The 17,831-nt window shown below is 37.4% G+C and overlaps 1 protein-coding gene across 5 annotated transcripts in view; it reads right to left on the bottom strand.

Moving 5' to 3' along the window:
- KLHL32 (kelch like family member 32) overlaps window positions 1-17,831 on the bottom strand; it is a 121,547-nt gene that overhangs the window by 61,007 nt on the left and 42,709 nt on the right. For 4 of the 5 annotated variants that reach the window (XM_053974406.1, XM_053974408.1, XM_053974407.1 and 1 more), the window contains 2 exons: window positions 12,833-12,940; window positions 2,316-2,414 (listed from right to left, as the gene is read on the bottom strand). In XM_053974406.1, the coding sequence (XP_053830381.1) occupies window positions 2,316-2,414; window positions 12,833-12,940 (207 nt within the window). The remainder of the gene's footprint in view (window positions 1-2,315; window positions 2,415-12,832; window positions 12,941-17,831) is intronic. The other variant, XM_053974410.1, reaches the window with a different exon arrangement.

Consider the following 17,831-nt stretch of genomic DNA (forward strand, 5'->3'; position numbering starts at 1 on the left):
AACACCGTAAAAAAAAGTAAAATACAGCCAAAATCCCAACATGATATAAGCTACAGCCACCTCACAGATGTGCATGCAGATTCCAAACCTTTACGATCAGACCCTGATTCAAAAATAGTTTACAGAACTAGCACTGCTCTCTGTCTTCCAACACATATTCTCCTCTTTTTTCCCCTTCATCCACTACCTTATTCCCTACCTCCACTACTGTAAATCTGGACAGTGGGTCCCACTTCCACTTAATTTTTACAACAGTGTAGCTCCAGTTGTCCTACCCTGGCACACTGTTCAGGGCACAACAGTGCTTTTTCACATCTTTCACACATCCTCCAGCAACTGCAGGCCACGAAGTTGTGGTTTCTATCACTCATGAAAGACACGGTAATCTTGTAAGTTGTAGAAATAGAAAAAACATGCAAATAAACATATGCATGAGACACAATGCATCAAAAGACATGAGATCAACAGGAAAAGCACTAGCAGGAGAGGAATTAAAATGCCTCTCATTCTTTTGCAAGTTATTTTGTGGTTGGACTTCATCTTAAAGGGCTTTTCCAACCTAAAGGTTTCTCCAGCACGTCCAGAAAATTTTTCCTGCTCTATTAATTACCAAGTAATTTGGAAGAAATATTTACTAACTCCAAAGTATTGGGTTTTTTATGGGGCTAGTGTGATTTTGGGGTTGATTTAATTTTTTAATTCATTAGAAATCTATTTCTAAATAATTGACTATAGCTTGCCCATTAAGGACAAGATTAAAAGCACTGCTAACTCTGTAGTTGTCTGTCTTTCCCCTGCAATGGCATTAGGATCAAAAAGTACTAAGATGGTGCTAAGAGAAGAGCTACAAATACCAAAGGCTACACAACACAGGTAATAGAAAAAGTTAGCACAAGGATTTATGTTGAGTACATACCTGCCCTCTTCCTACATTCTCTCACATCCCTACTTGATGAGCACCACAAACAAACTTTTCCCTACTCTTTAATATTTTCTGTAGCTTCTTTGCTGTAATAGTCTCTTTAGTTCAATTTCTGACAAAGTAAGAGCCACATAAGAATCAAAGACATACTCACACCAACTGGTTTGTTTGAGGACCATTAAATACATTGTACATGACTACCAGTGTTATATTTACATCTTATTACAGTAACCGCTTCCCATGCCTGCCCGACAAATGGTTTTGTGGCTTATTTGGTATCTCGCAGTTCTTATTTCTCAAACCAACTATCCTTCCCATCAAACTCATGTCTGTTTTCTCAGAAAAATTAAATCTCTTCCTGCATTCCTAAAAAAAAAAATATACCAATTGCACCCTCTGTCAGCTCCTTTAACTTTGTAATCCATTTATAATGCACAAATTAATACTAACTTATTATCTGAATATACATTTTGAAGGGTTTCCTAAGGTTAACACTCAAAGAGCAGATTCTTTCTCTGTAAGACACAAAGCCTTCAAGTAGATGCTGAAGTTCTTAACACGAGGTTCTGCATGCCCCTGGTGCTCAGGAGCTCAGCATGCTGCCAAGCACGCTCCAACTGTTCAAAGGCAGTTACGCTGTTGGAAGGCAAGAGCACACTAAGAGCACTGTGCTGATGTGCATCTCCATGCCCAAGTGCTGCCCAGGTGCAGTTAACACATTCCCATTTCAGAAACGGTGCTGAAAAGTTACTGAGAGGAGCAAACAGTTCTGTAGAACTGCTACTGCCATTTTATTTTTAGAAGGCTTTTCACAGACACCCGTCAAAGCTGTGTTCTTGCTACCATCATAAGCCATTTCCTATAAAAGCCAAGCATGAAAAAAAATCTTTACCACAACACAAATTTTTTTTGCTTGATAAAGGCACTGGCATTACAGGCATAAGTTTTATGAAGAATAAGGTACCATTAAAATAAGGCCTATTCCTTCAGTGGGAGGTTGTAGTGCCCTGGAATACATGTCAATGTTCTGTTGTGAATTACACATCTGAATTTGTCACAATAATCATGGATCCTAATAGGGAAATATCTTGACATTTGGTACACTGAAGTAGAAGAAAGCAAATTCCTTGATAAAAGGGGGAATCTACCTCCCATGTGTGGATATTAATCAGTGGACCATTCTTGTTTTCAGGAATGAAATGGACAAAATGGATGGAAGGATAAAGCATCTACCATAAACTGATATCCAAATTACACCCAAAAAAGTTCTCCTGAAATCTAGTTTTTGCCATTTAGATTACACCAGGTATTGTACTTATAGTCTCCTACTGAAATTAGGCCTGAAACAAAAGTGTACCAAACAGAAACAGCTTATCAGGCCAGAAAGCCTCACCTCAATGAGATAGTGAGAACATAAACTGAGAAGCTCCAGCAGCTGCAAATGACTCCCAGCTGCTAGGACGTCCTGTATCACCCCTGGTTCCAAAAGGATCTGTAAAGAAGAAAATGGAAGGTTTGTCATCTGGAAGATGCACTCAGAGTATTTGTAGAAAACATTAAAGGCCTTAGTTATTTCAGATATTTAAGTCAACATAAAGAACAGAATACAATAAAGCAAATAGGGAAGACTTTACAGAATAGGGACAGATTTTCTAAAGTTCATCTGAATTTCCCAAAGGATTTTTAAACTTTATTTTGGTTATTTTCTTTTTCCTGTGAGAGTCCCTAAGTCACAATACCCCCTAAATCCTTTGAAACTAAATGTGTGCTGTTTAAGAAGGAGACTTTTCAAAATAACAGAACTTCCTTTTCTTATCTGTATACTTAGATCCTTCCACATATACTGATGAATCAGGCCAACAGAATTGACTCAGAAGTCTCCTCTAATAATATTATTCATGCATGTAAAACACATACAGACTAGGAACACCCCACTTATTCTGCATGGTGCCACTTTATAATTTTCCTAACCACTGTCTTCATTTTAGAGAGCAGGGCTCTGAAAGCACAATGAGCATGTTGCTGGGTAAGTGCCAGGAAGGGCTTGGAAACCAAGACTGATTATTCAGTTACTTGCTCACATGAAACTCCTACTCATTTCAATTAAAATCATGTACAGGCAGCAGTAAGGATAATTGAGCCACAGCTCATAGACCACTGTCTTGGGGTCAGCTTGTTAGAGCATCCCTTTTGGGACACAAAAATGTCTTTGGGAATATGGACACTGGTCAATTTCTTATTAGCAATCAGACTACAAACTATCTAGATTAAAATTTTTTAAGTAGCACAACATCAAAAAAAAAAAAAATCAGAAATGCATGAGAAAAATTAAATTTTCAAAGCTGCTCGCTTTATTCAATTTTATCCTTGTACTTCCCCTGGCTCCTTTGGTTTCACACCACATGAGGTCAGTCTCTCACTGCTTCACAGAGAAGTAAAGCTTCCTTTCAGATCCTTTTCTTTCTGCTCACACAATTCAGTTTTATGTCATAGCATCATTTGTATACCTCTAGTGAAATGGAATAAGGAAAATGGAAAACACAAAGAAAGATGTTTAACTGCATCTTTTGTAGTTTAACTATTTTTGAAGGAAATGAAAAAGAAGTGTATGCATTTCTTCAAGCAAAACCACAAAATATCTCCAACATAATGGATATTTTAGGAGTAGGCGAGTAGGCAACTGATCCTTGCTTATATCAAGAACTCATTTACACTGAGTTCTGGCAGCGTATGAAATCCTTAATGCTTGTGCAAATCACTACATTTATTAATACCAGGTTTTAAGTGAACATTATATGTCATTTACATGCTATATAAAACATGAAGGTTCTTTATCTAGCCAGAAATTCATGTAAGGATCCTACTGTAAATGAGAATCAGGCCCAGCACAGTCCAGGTTTTTGGCTGGTGCTACTCAGGTTGCTATGAATGATGAGAGGTAGTTGAACAGAAAGTTAGAATTGATTTCAGTGACAAATATATCTCCAACAGACATGGATATTAAAAACAAACAAACAAAAAAAAAAAAATAAAAGCATGTCATTCTCAAGTATTTTCAAGTGAGAACTCAAGGTCAGACTAAACAAGCTGGTATAGACCTTGCAGTGGTTTTTATTCACACACGATTGACACTGAGGAAGCTGCCATCCTATGGCACATCACTTACTAAGTGTCAGCCAGAGAACCAGAACCCAAAGCAGATTAGTACCTTGTAGGCACAGACAAACTATTTAACTGAGATAATATTAATGTATTTTAAAGCTACAGCAATCCATTTACAAGTAATACTAGTAGCACTATGAGATAAGAAGTAGGACAAGAGGCAAGGAGGGTGGCTGGCTACTGTCTAGAGATGATTTGCACAAAGTCACCAACAAAAGTTCATTTCAAGGTGGCAGATGTATTTCCTACAGATGTTCTTCCATTTTTACAGCCCTCCTATACCATGCAAACTATATTCTACTGAGAAAACAGAATCACTTTTGTGACTGAAAGCCTAGTTTATCTTTTCACAAAACTTTGCTTTAAATTGAACTACCTGATGTTTTATTCAATACTCATTTGGATATAGGTAAAAAATACTAATTCATCCATGCTCAATGTTTACCATTGGGAAACTGCATGCTGGTAAAATCCACAAGGAAAAGAAAATTATAAGTAAAGAAGGAAGAAAATATTGCAAGCCTTCCTTCTACTGAAACTGGGGTAATTCACAGTTATTCCACACCTTTGAGCTTTTATACACTAAAGAAATTTCTTGGTTTTTACTAATTACCAGCATAGATGTTTATATGTTATACAGGCCTTCCATTTCAATATTAACAGTAAATGCACATAAATACCACCAAATGCACACCACAAGCACTCACAGTGACTGACTCACCTCTGCTTGCCTAACTCTTAAAACAATAGTTCTGAGGTCTACAGAACGATGCTTATTGCAATTAAGGAGGGTGAAACTAAGGTCTACTTTGGATTCACAACTTCAAAATTCATCACAAATTTTAGTATGAAAAAATAGAGAGAAGCTTAGTCATTTTCTGTAATCCATCCTCAACCCAAGCGTTATGAGGCATAATTACTGGGGCAGAAACTTAAAAATAATTTGGACTCATCAAATTCAGACAAAAATGGCAACCTTCACCAGTGAAGAATGTGCTTTCTCATGACACAGACAATATTAGACAGGTTGCTGTGCTATTTTTATACTAAGATTAATTAGATGCAATTCTGGTATTGCACCTGGCTGCACCTTACAATCACCCCTGTATTCAATCCTTATTTCGAAGGGTTAATTTTCATTATACTTTCAACTTCTCTCTGGCATATGATGGTACCCAAGAAAATCCCCTTAAGCAACTTTTCCCTGTATACAACAAGCAGATCTTGTGATACATGAGTAACTTTCTTTCCTAAGCCATCAAGCCTGACATACTGCTCGTTTTCAAAGTGATTTACTTTGACAAACTACTTTGCTCTTACAATGACTGTTTTCAAACAGGAAACCTGTTCCTCAAAGCAGCCTTTCTACTCTCCACCATGCCACAAACCCTCCAGAGAAGATGCATAAAATACAGTCTGGTCCCTACTGTGGTCAGCTCCACAACCCAAGGGATTGAAGCAATGCAAAATCTGGGAATGCTGAGGTCACAAGATCCAGAAAGGCAGACTACATAATTTCTTAGATCCATTATTTTTAGACATACAAAATTAATCTATCTGGAAACTTATCCACTTATACTTCCTGGATATATTGCAGAAAGTTTCTCTTCAAATGCAAGAACTAGAAAATGGTAAATTAAACCTGACCTTGTAAAGCACAATACTGAGGCAGAAAAGGGAATTTTATAACCAGTCCCACTGTTACAGAAACCCAAGGACCTTAACACCCTGCCCCATATTCTTACCCTCCAGCCAGCAGTTCAAAACTAGAATTTATTCCCTCTTAGCCCAAGATTTATTTCTTCTTTTCCCAACTCAACCTGCATCCCCTCCAACACTTTAGGTCTCTGGATAAGCATGGAAAAATACTTAACTGGTATCATGTATCTTGCCTCTCTATTCAATCTTCTTTGAGACTTGTGGCAACAGTGTGTAAGAACCACCAACCTTTCCTAAGAACAACTACTCAGGCCTCACCTCCACATTCTCCAAATCAAAAATGTCCTCCTACTCTTTTAATGCCTCCTGAACCCACCCTCCTACAGCCAACAAAGCCCTATAGGCCTACAAAAAAAAAAAAAAAAAAAAAAAAATTAAGATCAGAGCAAAGAGGGCAGTAACAGCCAAAAAAAAAGAATGAATAGGAAACTCCTTAAACTGTCCTTTCCAACAAATCAACTTACAGCCTGAGGGAGAAGGTAAGATCCAGATTAACTGTCACATCTGTGGAGTCTCATGAGATTTATATCTGGAAAGAACAACCAGAACATTCTATTCCCTGAATACTGCAGGCCACTATATTTATCTACCATTTTTAAAGACACTAAATAATGGCTGCTTTAGGCCCAAGAAGACTAAACTGCATACCCAGACAAAGATTGAGAGGTTGAAGATGGACTTTTATCACCTGCATTCCAGCTACTCATATATCCCCCATATTTTTCTCATTTCCATACAGCTGTTTGTGGGACAATGGAAAAGTGAGATGGTGGCATGATTCACATTAAAAATACACCAGTTTTATGCTGTAACAGTAAGGAAATATGTAGTCATATTTAATATGGGAGAAAATAACTTTCTAAAGACAGCACAGCACACTAGTGGCTGCTTAGTGCTTAATACCAAGTTCTCCTAAGTCCCATTTCCCAAGAATAAGGAAATATGCAGCCCTACCAGAATATTCTAGAAAGTAAACTGTATGGAATTTAACACAGAAAACAAGAAAAAAAATTCTAAGATTCCTGCCACTCTGAAGAGAAAAAAAATCCTCCTTGACTCCACTTGCAGTGATCAGCATTTTGAACAGGACAGGCATCAAACACAAGTATCAGTTGTTTTTGCCTGATGGAGATCATTCCGTGTGCTTAAGAGCAATCAAACACCTTAACTTTTCTTTTAAAGCAATTTAGCCTGCATTTCACTCCCAACTAGATAGCACTTCTACCTGTCTCCCTGTTCATTCATGATTCAGTTGAATACTGAGCTCCTTGCACATTGACAAGTGCTGCTTCAAGAAAGTGAGTTGAGGAAAGAATGTTCTAGTCCCGTGCAGGCAACTGCCCAAAGCCCTGGCACACAGCGTTTGGCAGCACTTGCTACAAAATCCAGATGTCTCATTAGCCAATGCCAGAAAGCATCGCGACCAGCATTTCTCTGATACGTCATAATATTTTTCCAGAAAATTAGAAGAAAATCCATGTTAAGTGCACAGCATACACATCATAAAATCATAGAGTATTTCAATTTGGAAGGCACCCATAAAGATCATCTAGTCCTATCTCCCTGCTTGCAGGGCTTGCCCTCTAATTGCAGGGCTATCCAAAACTAAACACATGTCCAGACATTCCTTGAACTCTGACAAGCTTGGTATCATGACCACTTCCCTGGAGAACCTGTTCCAGTGACCTGTCACCTTTTCATTATGTTCATCCTGAACTTTCCCTGACATAGATTCACTATTAAGTACCATTACTACAATTAAAGAGGGTTTGGAAAAGCAAGACTCCAAGCAAATTCACTATTCTTTAATCACTTTCAGCACTAGAAAAACTGTCTTGTCCATAGCTAAATTTCTGTCCAGAGCAAAAAAGTGAAAGATTTAATTTTCTCTACAATAAACTGCATAAAATGAGTTAATTAAAGCTCTGTATTCATCTAAGCCTTTTAGGTAATCTGTAGCTGGACTGTGAAACTAGGACCTAGCTGTAACCCCTAGTGCTAGATACAGAAACAAGATTATCCTGAGAGAAGTGAAAAAGGAAGCGTCCAAATCTAAGTATCAATTTCATATTTTTTGCTTTGAAATTGCATTGAAAAATTATATTAAGTATTTGCAGTAAGACACAGACCTGTTGTATTCAGTTATCCATGACTTTGGCATATTGTCCCCAGTAGAAAAGAGCTGAAATCACTTTTGCTAGGGACAGCAGGTAATTTAATTGAATCATTTTAATCTAAAAGCAGCCAGTGGAACTGCTGTGCACAGGATGCAGGAGGTCACTTACCCAAGAAAATCAACCATCACAATACAGCTTTGCAATACACCTCCACCCACTAGAGAGGATTAACAAAATAAGGGGCACTAAGAGATATTGACAGCTGCCTTACCCTGGTCTTAAATAAAAATGGCAGATAAAATAGTGGCTGATCACTAGAAAAACTGTCAGCATCAGATGAGATGGGGAATTGATGAGAGATGAAAGCCAAGATTCTACAAAGGAATCAAAAAAATTATAAGGACAAATAATTGTACTTAGAAATAATAATTATTTCTACTATTTCTTTTCTATCTAAGAAGGTATTTTACTCTTTCATGTTTTTTGTTAAATAAATAGCAAAGCTAAAAGAACAATTTCAAAAAGAAGCTGCAAGATAATACTTTAACTAATCAGGGGTCTGTGTGTGTAAATGTGAAAAATCACATAATGGTAGTCTACCAATTCCTGAAACCTGTTTGGTAAAGTAATAATAGCTGTTAAGAGGATGACAGGTTTCAAACTAACTGAATACAAAGTAAAGGCAATAGTTAAGTAGGACTCACACTGGTAATGCATTGAAGTAATATTTGGAGCAACATACCTGGAAATAAACTGAAGTTCTAGATTTGTAACTGGAATAATATACCCATATTACCTTTATGGAAATGCTGCTGCTACATTAGCATTTTGTGAGTAAAAGAAAACCTGTTAAATATGCTAATAACAGAAAGTTTAAAGCCTATTTTTGAATCATTGTAAGTGCAACTTTGTATGTGGCTTCTAATACAAGGAAACATTTTAACATGGCATAGTTAGGAAGTAAGGCTGTGTTAACCTTGGGCTAAGAAGGCATCACAGGACAAATTACCCCAAAATTCACTATGGGAGAAAGAGCTGAACATAAAAAGCCTCATATAAAGGGGCTTCCTCACTAATTCTTTCACTTCAGCTTTACTAATTCAGGATAATATTATAACTTAAGGAAGATGTAATTTCTATTAATACAAAACCAAAATATTAGTGTTTAGGGGAAAAAACAGACCAGCCACTTAGGAAAATGGGACTTAGGAGAACTTGGTATTAAGTACTAAGAAGCCACTAGTGTGCTGTACTGTCTTTGGAAAGTTATTTTCTCCCAAAATAATTTCCTGTCTGTGATGCAACAAAATAAGGACAGGGATTACTTGCTTTTGTAATGTGTTTTGAGGTCCTCAAATAAAATTCTATCTAAATACAAAATATTTGTTACTATAAATTAAAACCATATGATAGCAAAGAAGAAAGATCCAAGTCTGAAGCATTTCAGTACGCATGGGACTCTATTTTGTATTTTTGTTGAATTAGGATCACAATCATCCACTGCAAATTAAAGCCAGTGCTCCTCTTGAGCACTTGTGAGCCAGCTACACTGGCCTATTTAGTGGCTATCCCATTCCTCCAAGTAAGATTATGTCTCTTTCTAACAAATGAGTTAAAATTTTAAAAAGGTAGTCAAAAAGAATAGACAACAATGCCCATGAGTCTCTGACACAGTGATTATGGCTCTTATTTTGACAGCAGGAACTGTGAGCTCCAAACTCTTTGCCTAGAAATGCTTCTCTATATGAGTATTCTAAAACATATAGTTTGTAAATTGATTGTACTTGATCCATCTCCCTTCCAAGGCACATCTGACACTCACAAAATGCCCTTGTGAGAAGAAAGGGTGAGTAATCTACTCACTGAGACTCTGGCCTGGCCTTACCACTGCCAGCTATGAGGTAGAAGAGAGAATGACCTTAAAGCCCTCTTGGGAAGAAAGGACACGGCAACTACAACAGGAAAAGAGTCAACTAAAAAGGAAAAGAGTTGTATCTCTGAATTCTGAATATGGGGTCTACAAAGTAAAATGCCTGCAGACAAGATGGAACATATCTAAGACATTTTTTGCTGAAGATTTTATTATTAAAGTATTACTGAGAACATACATGCAAAGAACAAAACCAAAGTCTACTGCCATTCCTTTTGTCAGTTTTTATCTATTTCTGTACCAAAATTTCTTTCATTGTAATTATTAAGGACCATAGTAATAGATTAGTTCAGTTGGAGTTATATTATTTATATTTAACTTGAGTTTTGAAACATTATTTTCTTCTGAACAATCAATTTTTCCTATAAACCAAAATATTTTCAACAGTAATTACAATAAGACAATAATAAGTCCTGCCTAAGTAGACAGGACAATGAAGGCTGTATTTGAAGTCTGCAGGAGGATTTCAAATTAACAAAGAGGCAAGGATGACAGAGTTTAATTTCAGATTTCATGGTCATCCTAAAAATTAAATTTCTTCATTTTAATAACTTTCAAAACTGCAGACACCAAATACTGCCATGTAATATTAAATATTTCCACCAGATGTCTCCAGTATATTAGTTTACACAGAAAGTTGCACTCAATTTGGAGTGTAATGTGCCAAATACAAGTGTAGTATATTAAAGAAGTAAAGAGAAAAAAGCTGCAACTGATTACTTATCTATTTAGACATGGATATTTTAGGGAGTTCCACAGTGTTACCTAGGGAAACTCTTATTTTTTGAACTAACATTTTGGCGAAATGTGATTAAAAAAAAAAAAAAAAGAAGAGAATTAGTTCATGGTTTTCAATTTTAATAGAGCAATATAAGGTTATATTTGGCACGAGTGACTGTCAGATTACTGAGAAATATTTTGTTTGTCTTATAAAAACAGGAAGAGTTTGCAAATCAAGCTAAAGATGATTCTGTTTTCAGGACTCTCTGATATAAGCATGGAGTAATCCACTTATTTATTAATAGCCTTTGTGGATTACTCCCACTCACTACCTTGAAATGTTCACCCAGATTCTGTCAGTCTGAGTCAGAACACAAGCAATGCTCAATACATACACAATGCCAGAAGAGAATTCCAAGGATGAAAGGGAAATGAGACACTGCTAATTCTCAGACCCACATTTCACTGAGTTGTGCTTCAAAGGCATCTTTACATGACAACTCCTACAGAATCCTTCTCATTTGTCTGGGCATCAAAGTAGCACTTGGTGCATCTGACAGACACGACAGAGCCAGCCTTGCCTTACAACCACTTATATGTATGAGCAGCTGTACATAGGTGCACATCTATATTTAACTCAGGAAACCCACTCACTTATTCAAAGTAGGTTATGCCTGAAAAAGAGAGACTCAAAAGTCTATAAAGGGCCAATGACAGAAGGTACATATTTCCTAGGGATCTGAGGATACTATCCTGGAAGCAACCTGGGGTCACTTGCTGGGTTACATAAAAGCCACATCCATCCTTCCAAAGGTTCTCAATGTCTTTTACATGGCTTTGTTCGACTTTGAATTTTGCAGAAAGATGGGGAACGCTTCTAATCACAGCAGATGGGATGGGTCAGATAGAAATCAATTACAACCCGTTTTCTAAAAAGATACTTTTGTTTAACCAAAGTTTTCTCTTCAGAATAATCAACCTATAGTTTTAAATTACTAATATGGTGATGTATAGGCACCTAACATTTTCATTTTTATCAAAGACACTCAATTTTTAACAAAAGCTTTCAACTGAAAGAAAAAAAGCATACCAATGACAAGTCATGTACTGAGATCTTCAGCTAATTCACTAATATAGTATGGCATCTCTGTTTATCATTTATATCAAAGATATAATTATGCTTTCCAAAACAGCACAAACTCAATATTTTTTCAAAGAAATTCAAGTGCTAATCTCCAAGACCAACGCTAAAGCATAACTGTTTTCTGGGCTGGTCACAAAAATAGCTCCTTTAAAACAAGGAATATTTTCTCCTCTTATTTCTACTTAGTTTCCTTTAAAAAGAAAAAAAAAAAAAAAACAAAAAACCCACATAAGGCTGTATACTCAATTCACAGTATGGAGGCAGATGCCTTAATTTTTATAACCCAACAACTCTTCAGAATATCATAGCATGGATTTAAGCCTTCCTTTTCAAAATTAACTAATAAACGTCACTAGTGCGTCAATGGACTCAACTGCTGTAGTGATATTCCAGAAATAGTTTGGTTATCTAGAATTTTAAAGTACAAAGCAAAAATAGCTGGGTGTTCTGAGCCCACTATCCATGAACTCTGAACTGAGACAAAGTCACACAGCAACACTCTCCAAGCATGCAGTTCAGAAATATGGCAGGTCATAAATACCTTTTTTTTTTTTTTTTTTTTTTTTTTTTGGTAAGAGGCAGAGGGAAAAGGCACATCACTCTGCAAAGGAGCATCACTCTGCATTTTCTGAAGTACCATAAGGAATAGGCCAAAATGAAGATGTATAGTACCTATAAGCATTTACAAAGATGCCTCAATTGCATCTGTCCAGAGAATAAGAGACTACTTTCCCCCTCAATTATATAATTTGTCAAACACAGCAGAGTTTATAAATATTTATTATAAGGGAAACACTTTTCTTTACATATAATTTAGCAAGGAGATGTAACTCACATTAAGATTTTATGAATAGTCAGGTAACCATAAAAAGGGCTTGCAAGCCCTACATGGGTCCCTACCTGACAATGATGCACATAAAGCAGTGTTTTTAGTAAACAATTCTTCTAAAGAAAAAATCCACCACCAGTATAAGAAAATTAAGATCTGTTAAATCAAAATAGCTTGTACTGAGCATTGTATAAGAAAGATATTTTCTAGTATCTCCAAAAAGGTCATAGTCAATTTTTACTGCAGTTGCTTTTGATTGCATTTCTTAATTTGAAGAACTGTACAATACCTGTCCAGTATATGCAAAGTCCAGGGCTTGTTTTAAACCAAGGCTTGTGACACCATGTAAATTCACCTCATCAGCTTCACTCTCAACCATGCAGAGACTGAACATTGCCTATGGAAAAAAAACAGAAATGCCATTAAGCAATTTTAGATAAGAATTCCAAATAGCAGCAGCCTTGAGAGTCAGAATGAGATCTATACCAAGTTTCCAGTAACACCACAGCAATCTTGTAACTGAGTCTTTCTATCATTAAAGAAATACAAAAACTTATTCTAGATAAACTGAGAGAAATCCTTTTCTTCAATATACATATACTTCTTAATTAAGTAATTCAGGTGAAATCAGTGAGAACAGTCACACAATAAGGTATAATGCAATAAAAAAAGGTAACTGGACTCTGGGAAAAGAATAATCTACACAAGCACCACTAAAAGTAATATTTATGTATAGTATCACTGTATATAAGAAGGAGCAATAAGCCATACAGAATTACTTGAAAAGAAGGGGCAGTTAAAACTGTCTTTTAGAAGCAATCCTTTTCAAATAAGCATCTCAGACTGAAACATGAGCAATGCAGTAGTCAACTTATTAAATGAGGAGGAATGATGGAGATGCAGACACCTAAACTTACAACCTCCCCTTACTTGTTATTGCCTCAGTTTCTCATATCATAAAGTCTAAACTGAAGACAGGCAAGGTGCTATGGAATTTCCCTGAATATACCACTGAGGAGAGCAACTCTCCCTTTCATCCAGATCATTTGTCTTACTTTCCAGATCATTTGTCTTCAGTGTCTCCCTGGAATGAAACAATTGTACTCAGTCTCTTGAGTACAGTTCTTGTGAGAATCTTTTTCTTCTCATCTCCAGCAAACTTTTTTGCCCTTCACTCTTCCCTCCCAACCTGTACTCCTGCTACACTACCTCGACTTACCATTCCTTCTCTACTTCTCAGCCCCATTCTCCATTCTTTGGCACCCTCCCACACTTTTTTAACAAAATACACCACTCAGAGTTTTTGAACAGTAAACTGTGAACAAATAAACTGAACAGTTCTGCCATCTGCCACTACTGAAGAAAGTCTAAACTTATCCCCAGTAGTTTTCGTGCTATACTCAATGTCATTACAGAGGCTACCAAACTACACCTTGGGGAACTCCAGTAACAAAGCACTTCTCATGGACATAACCCCTGCTACCTTCTTTCTGTACTCTGGCTGATACCTGCAGAAGCTGAGACAGTCAACAAGCTCACTGGATTTCATATGTGCAATCTGTCCTCCAGGCAGTGCTGAATCTGAAGGGAAAAAATAAGCTCTACCTTCTCTCTAACTATTTAGCACATATGAATAACTACATCATCTTTACCCAAACTTTTCCGTGTTTCACCTAGACTCGGTGACTTCAAGAACTGAGTGCTTCCTGCAAATAAGTAATTTCTTCAGAAAATATTAGTACTTTTCATCGTTAAAACACCATAATTTGGCATAAATCTGTTTCCTGGAAATCATCCAATATAAACAAGAATGACATTTATCATACAGTCATTCCTTCTGATTTTGCAATTTCTGTTGAATTAAAGTGATATCAGGGCTTCTTCCAAACTGGCAATAGAAAAGAAGCAACAAATAGTTTAAAAGCTTTATCAAACAAATACAGTAAGACACAGCCATGAAATATACCTAAGGAGAAAAAAAACAAAAAAAAAAACCAAAAAAACAAAAAAAAAAAACTTCTAACAAGTTCAGTCACTTTTCTTATCCATTAAAAATGTAATCAGAGGTGAATATTTTGTTGTCATCTAGTAGCTAATGTGAGGCTTGTCAGGAGCTGCAAGCTACTCATCAGCCACCTACTCTTTGGAAAAGCAGACCTGCAGTCGCTGTCTGGGAGAGATAAGCTTCTCTTCTCAGAAATTCACTACTAGATAAATATTTTGGAAAATATTCCTTTCACACACCAATTCCTGACTAAAGAGAGTAAAGTCTCAAAGAAACACCTGTCTGCTGAGGGGTAGATTTGCACACTTTCTGTATGCTCAACCCCATCACTGATACCTCCAGAAAGGCTGGAAATGCTCAGAGGCAAAAGATGCTCTGTGTCCTCCAACCATGCTACAATAACATCCTTTACACTACAGACCTGAACATAGGAGCCCTCTAAAGACAGTGTGGTTACCAATACAGCTCTCTTTCTGGTCAAGGGATAATATTCCACACAAAGCCTTAAGCTTACAAATACAAAGAAACACTTAACTGAATGTTATCTGTAAACCAAAAATCATTCCTATATGACTTCTGTGTACACTTACTAACTTTACCTTAAGGAGATTATTTTAACACAGAGATTCTAACATGGTCTTTACACAGGGTCTATTACTACACCTAACTTCATAAAGTCAGCAAGATCAGGCCACTAACTCAGTCACTGTCCATGATCACCCACAGTGTTTAAGAAACACAGCCTCCAGCAGAGCTTTGACCCTGCCAACTAGCACTCTCCCAGGCAATGCCTGGACTATGGTCCAGGAGATAACTCAAGCCATGACTGTTCCAAATAGGTAGCATGGACAAAGCCAAAATGTTCACATAAGGTTTAGCCATTTTGCCACACGCCATGTTATGCCAGTCTTTCTAGGGCCAGAAAACAAGCCCTTGTTCACCTTATTTATAACTACAGATCTAGTCTAAGAGTGCAGTGGGCTATCAGAACTGTACCTGCCAGTAAGACACAAAACTGTGACTTTGTGGAGAATCACAGAACAGTCTGGGTTGGAATGGACCCTAAAGATTATCTAGTTCCAACCCCTCTGCCACGGACAGAGGTACTTTCCACTAAACCAGTTTGTTGAAAGCCCCACCCAACCTGGCCTTGAAGACTTACAGGGACAGGGCACCCACAAATTCTCTGGCCATCCTCACAGTACAGGACTTGTAATATCTAATCTAAACTGACTCTCTTTCACTTAAACTGAAAGCCTTTCCCCTTCTCCTATCACTACATGCCCTTATCACAAGTCCCTCTCTAGCTTTCTTGAAGATTCTCTCTACATAATGAAAGGACACACACCCTGAAGCCTTCTCTTTTTCAGGCTGAACAGACATGATTCTCTCAGTCTTTCTTCATAGGAGAAGTGCCCCTTCTAATCAGTTTGGTGGCCTTCCTCTGGACTCATTCCAACAGGTCAAAATCCTTCCTATACTGAGGACCTCAAAGCAGGATGCAGCACATCAGGTGGCGTCTCATGAGAACAGAATAGAGGGGAAAATCCTCTCCCTTTCCCTTCTGGCCACAGCCCAGGACATGTTTGGCTTTCCAGGCTGTGAGGGCACATTGCTGGCTCATGTCCAGCCTCTCATCTCTCAGCACCCTCAAGTCCTTATCAACAGAACCACTCTCCATCTGTTCATCCCCCAGCCTGCCTTAATACTGGGGGTTGCCCAGACCCAGGTGCAGCACATTGCACTTGGTCTTACTAAGCCACATGAGATCCCCAGGGGCTCATTTCCCAAGCTTGCCCAGGCCCCTGGATTGCATCCCATCCTTCAGGTGTGTTAACTGCAACACCCAGCTTGGTGTCATCTGCCGACCTGCCAAGGGTGAGGCACTTTGATGAAGGTATTAAATAACACTGGTCCCAATACAGACTCCTGAGTGACAGCACTTGTCACTGATGCCCATCAGGACTCTAAGCCACTGACCTCTGGAAGCAACTGTCCAAACACTTTCTTATCCACCTACCAGTCCCCTCATTGAATCCATCTCTCTCTAATTTAGAGAGAAGGATGTTGTGGGAGACTGGGTGAAAGGCTTTACAGAAGTTCAGATAGGTGATGTCTGTAGCTCTTCCCTTGTCCTCTGAGGTAGTCACGCCTCAAATATTCTGTGAATGTTTTTGAAACTGAGTAGGAACTACATCTATTTTTCAGGAAACAAGGCCAAAGAAGTAGATCAAAAGACAAGGCCTGCAATGATCCTCAGACAGTTCACATTCAGCTGAACTTGATTAGCCTCCAGGAAAGTAGTCTCCCACTTAAATGAACTTTGTACTGCTCAGTGATCCACACTGCCTTCACCAACAGGCAAATTTCTTTCTTAGCCTCATGGTTTTGACATTTAATCCAGCATGAGAAAAAAACTGTTCTACCATAGGCAGAAGTTGAACTCAAACTCAGCCTTTAATTTGCACTCCTATACCTGAATATTGTAGTTTTATCTGTAAAAAAAATACAGACCATTACATTCTGATTTGAGACTTCACCAAAACCTGGAGAATGAGTTACAGTTGAGCTGTTAAACTCCAATTTCAGATGCATCCCTGAAAACACTCAAAGGTTTTGTGAGCTTATATAGATCCATCAGTCATGGTTGTAATACAAGGCCTTGTAATACAAAGCCTACTTTATTTTTCCCTTGGGTACATTAAAAATGAGGCAATAAGATAAATATCTCAGGTGAATGCAGAAGTGACAGACAAGAAAAACAAACTAAATACAAAATATTTCGACAAATGCACGACTCAAAGTCAAACCTATCAGAAAAGCTACCAAATTTGACTAAGCATGAAACGTTAATAATGTTATTTATTGACTTCATTCAACATTGCTATTATATTTTATTTTAAAGCACTTCAGCTTGAAATAAAATCTATTTGATTATGCCTCATTTCTGCTTCAAGACCTTCCTGAGACTTGAAAGCACAGGTTGCCAGTGTTAACCAAAGATCTCTTTTATAATAAAACCCACTAATGAGAGGACTTATAATTTTTTTTTAGCTTCTTAAATATCCATATCTTGTTCTGCCACCCAATCATATAGCTAGGTAACATTGGGGTAAATAAATTGATTGTTTAAATTCTGATATTTCAGTTAAGATTTAAAATAAGTAAAACAAATCTCCCAGTGCAAAGTAAGTGCAATCCACTTGCGATTTTTTGGCAACTGCTCCAAAATTCAGGTCTCAACATGCTGACACAAATGGATGTATTCCTTTTGTGGAATTCC

This window comes from Vidua macroura, chromosome 3, assembly GCF_024509145.1.
Source record: "Vidua macroura isolate BioBank_ID:100142 chromosome 3, ASM2450914v1, whole genome shotgun sequence".
NCBI classification, from domain to species: domain Eukaryota; kingdom Metazoa; phylum Chordata; class Aves; order Passeriformes; family Viduidae; genus Vidua; species Vidua macroura.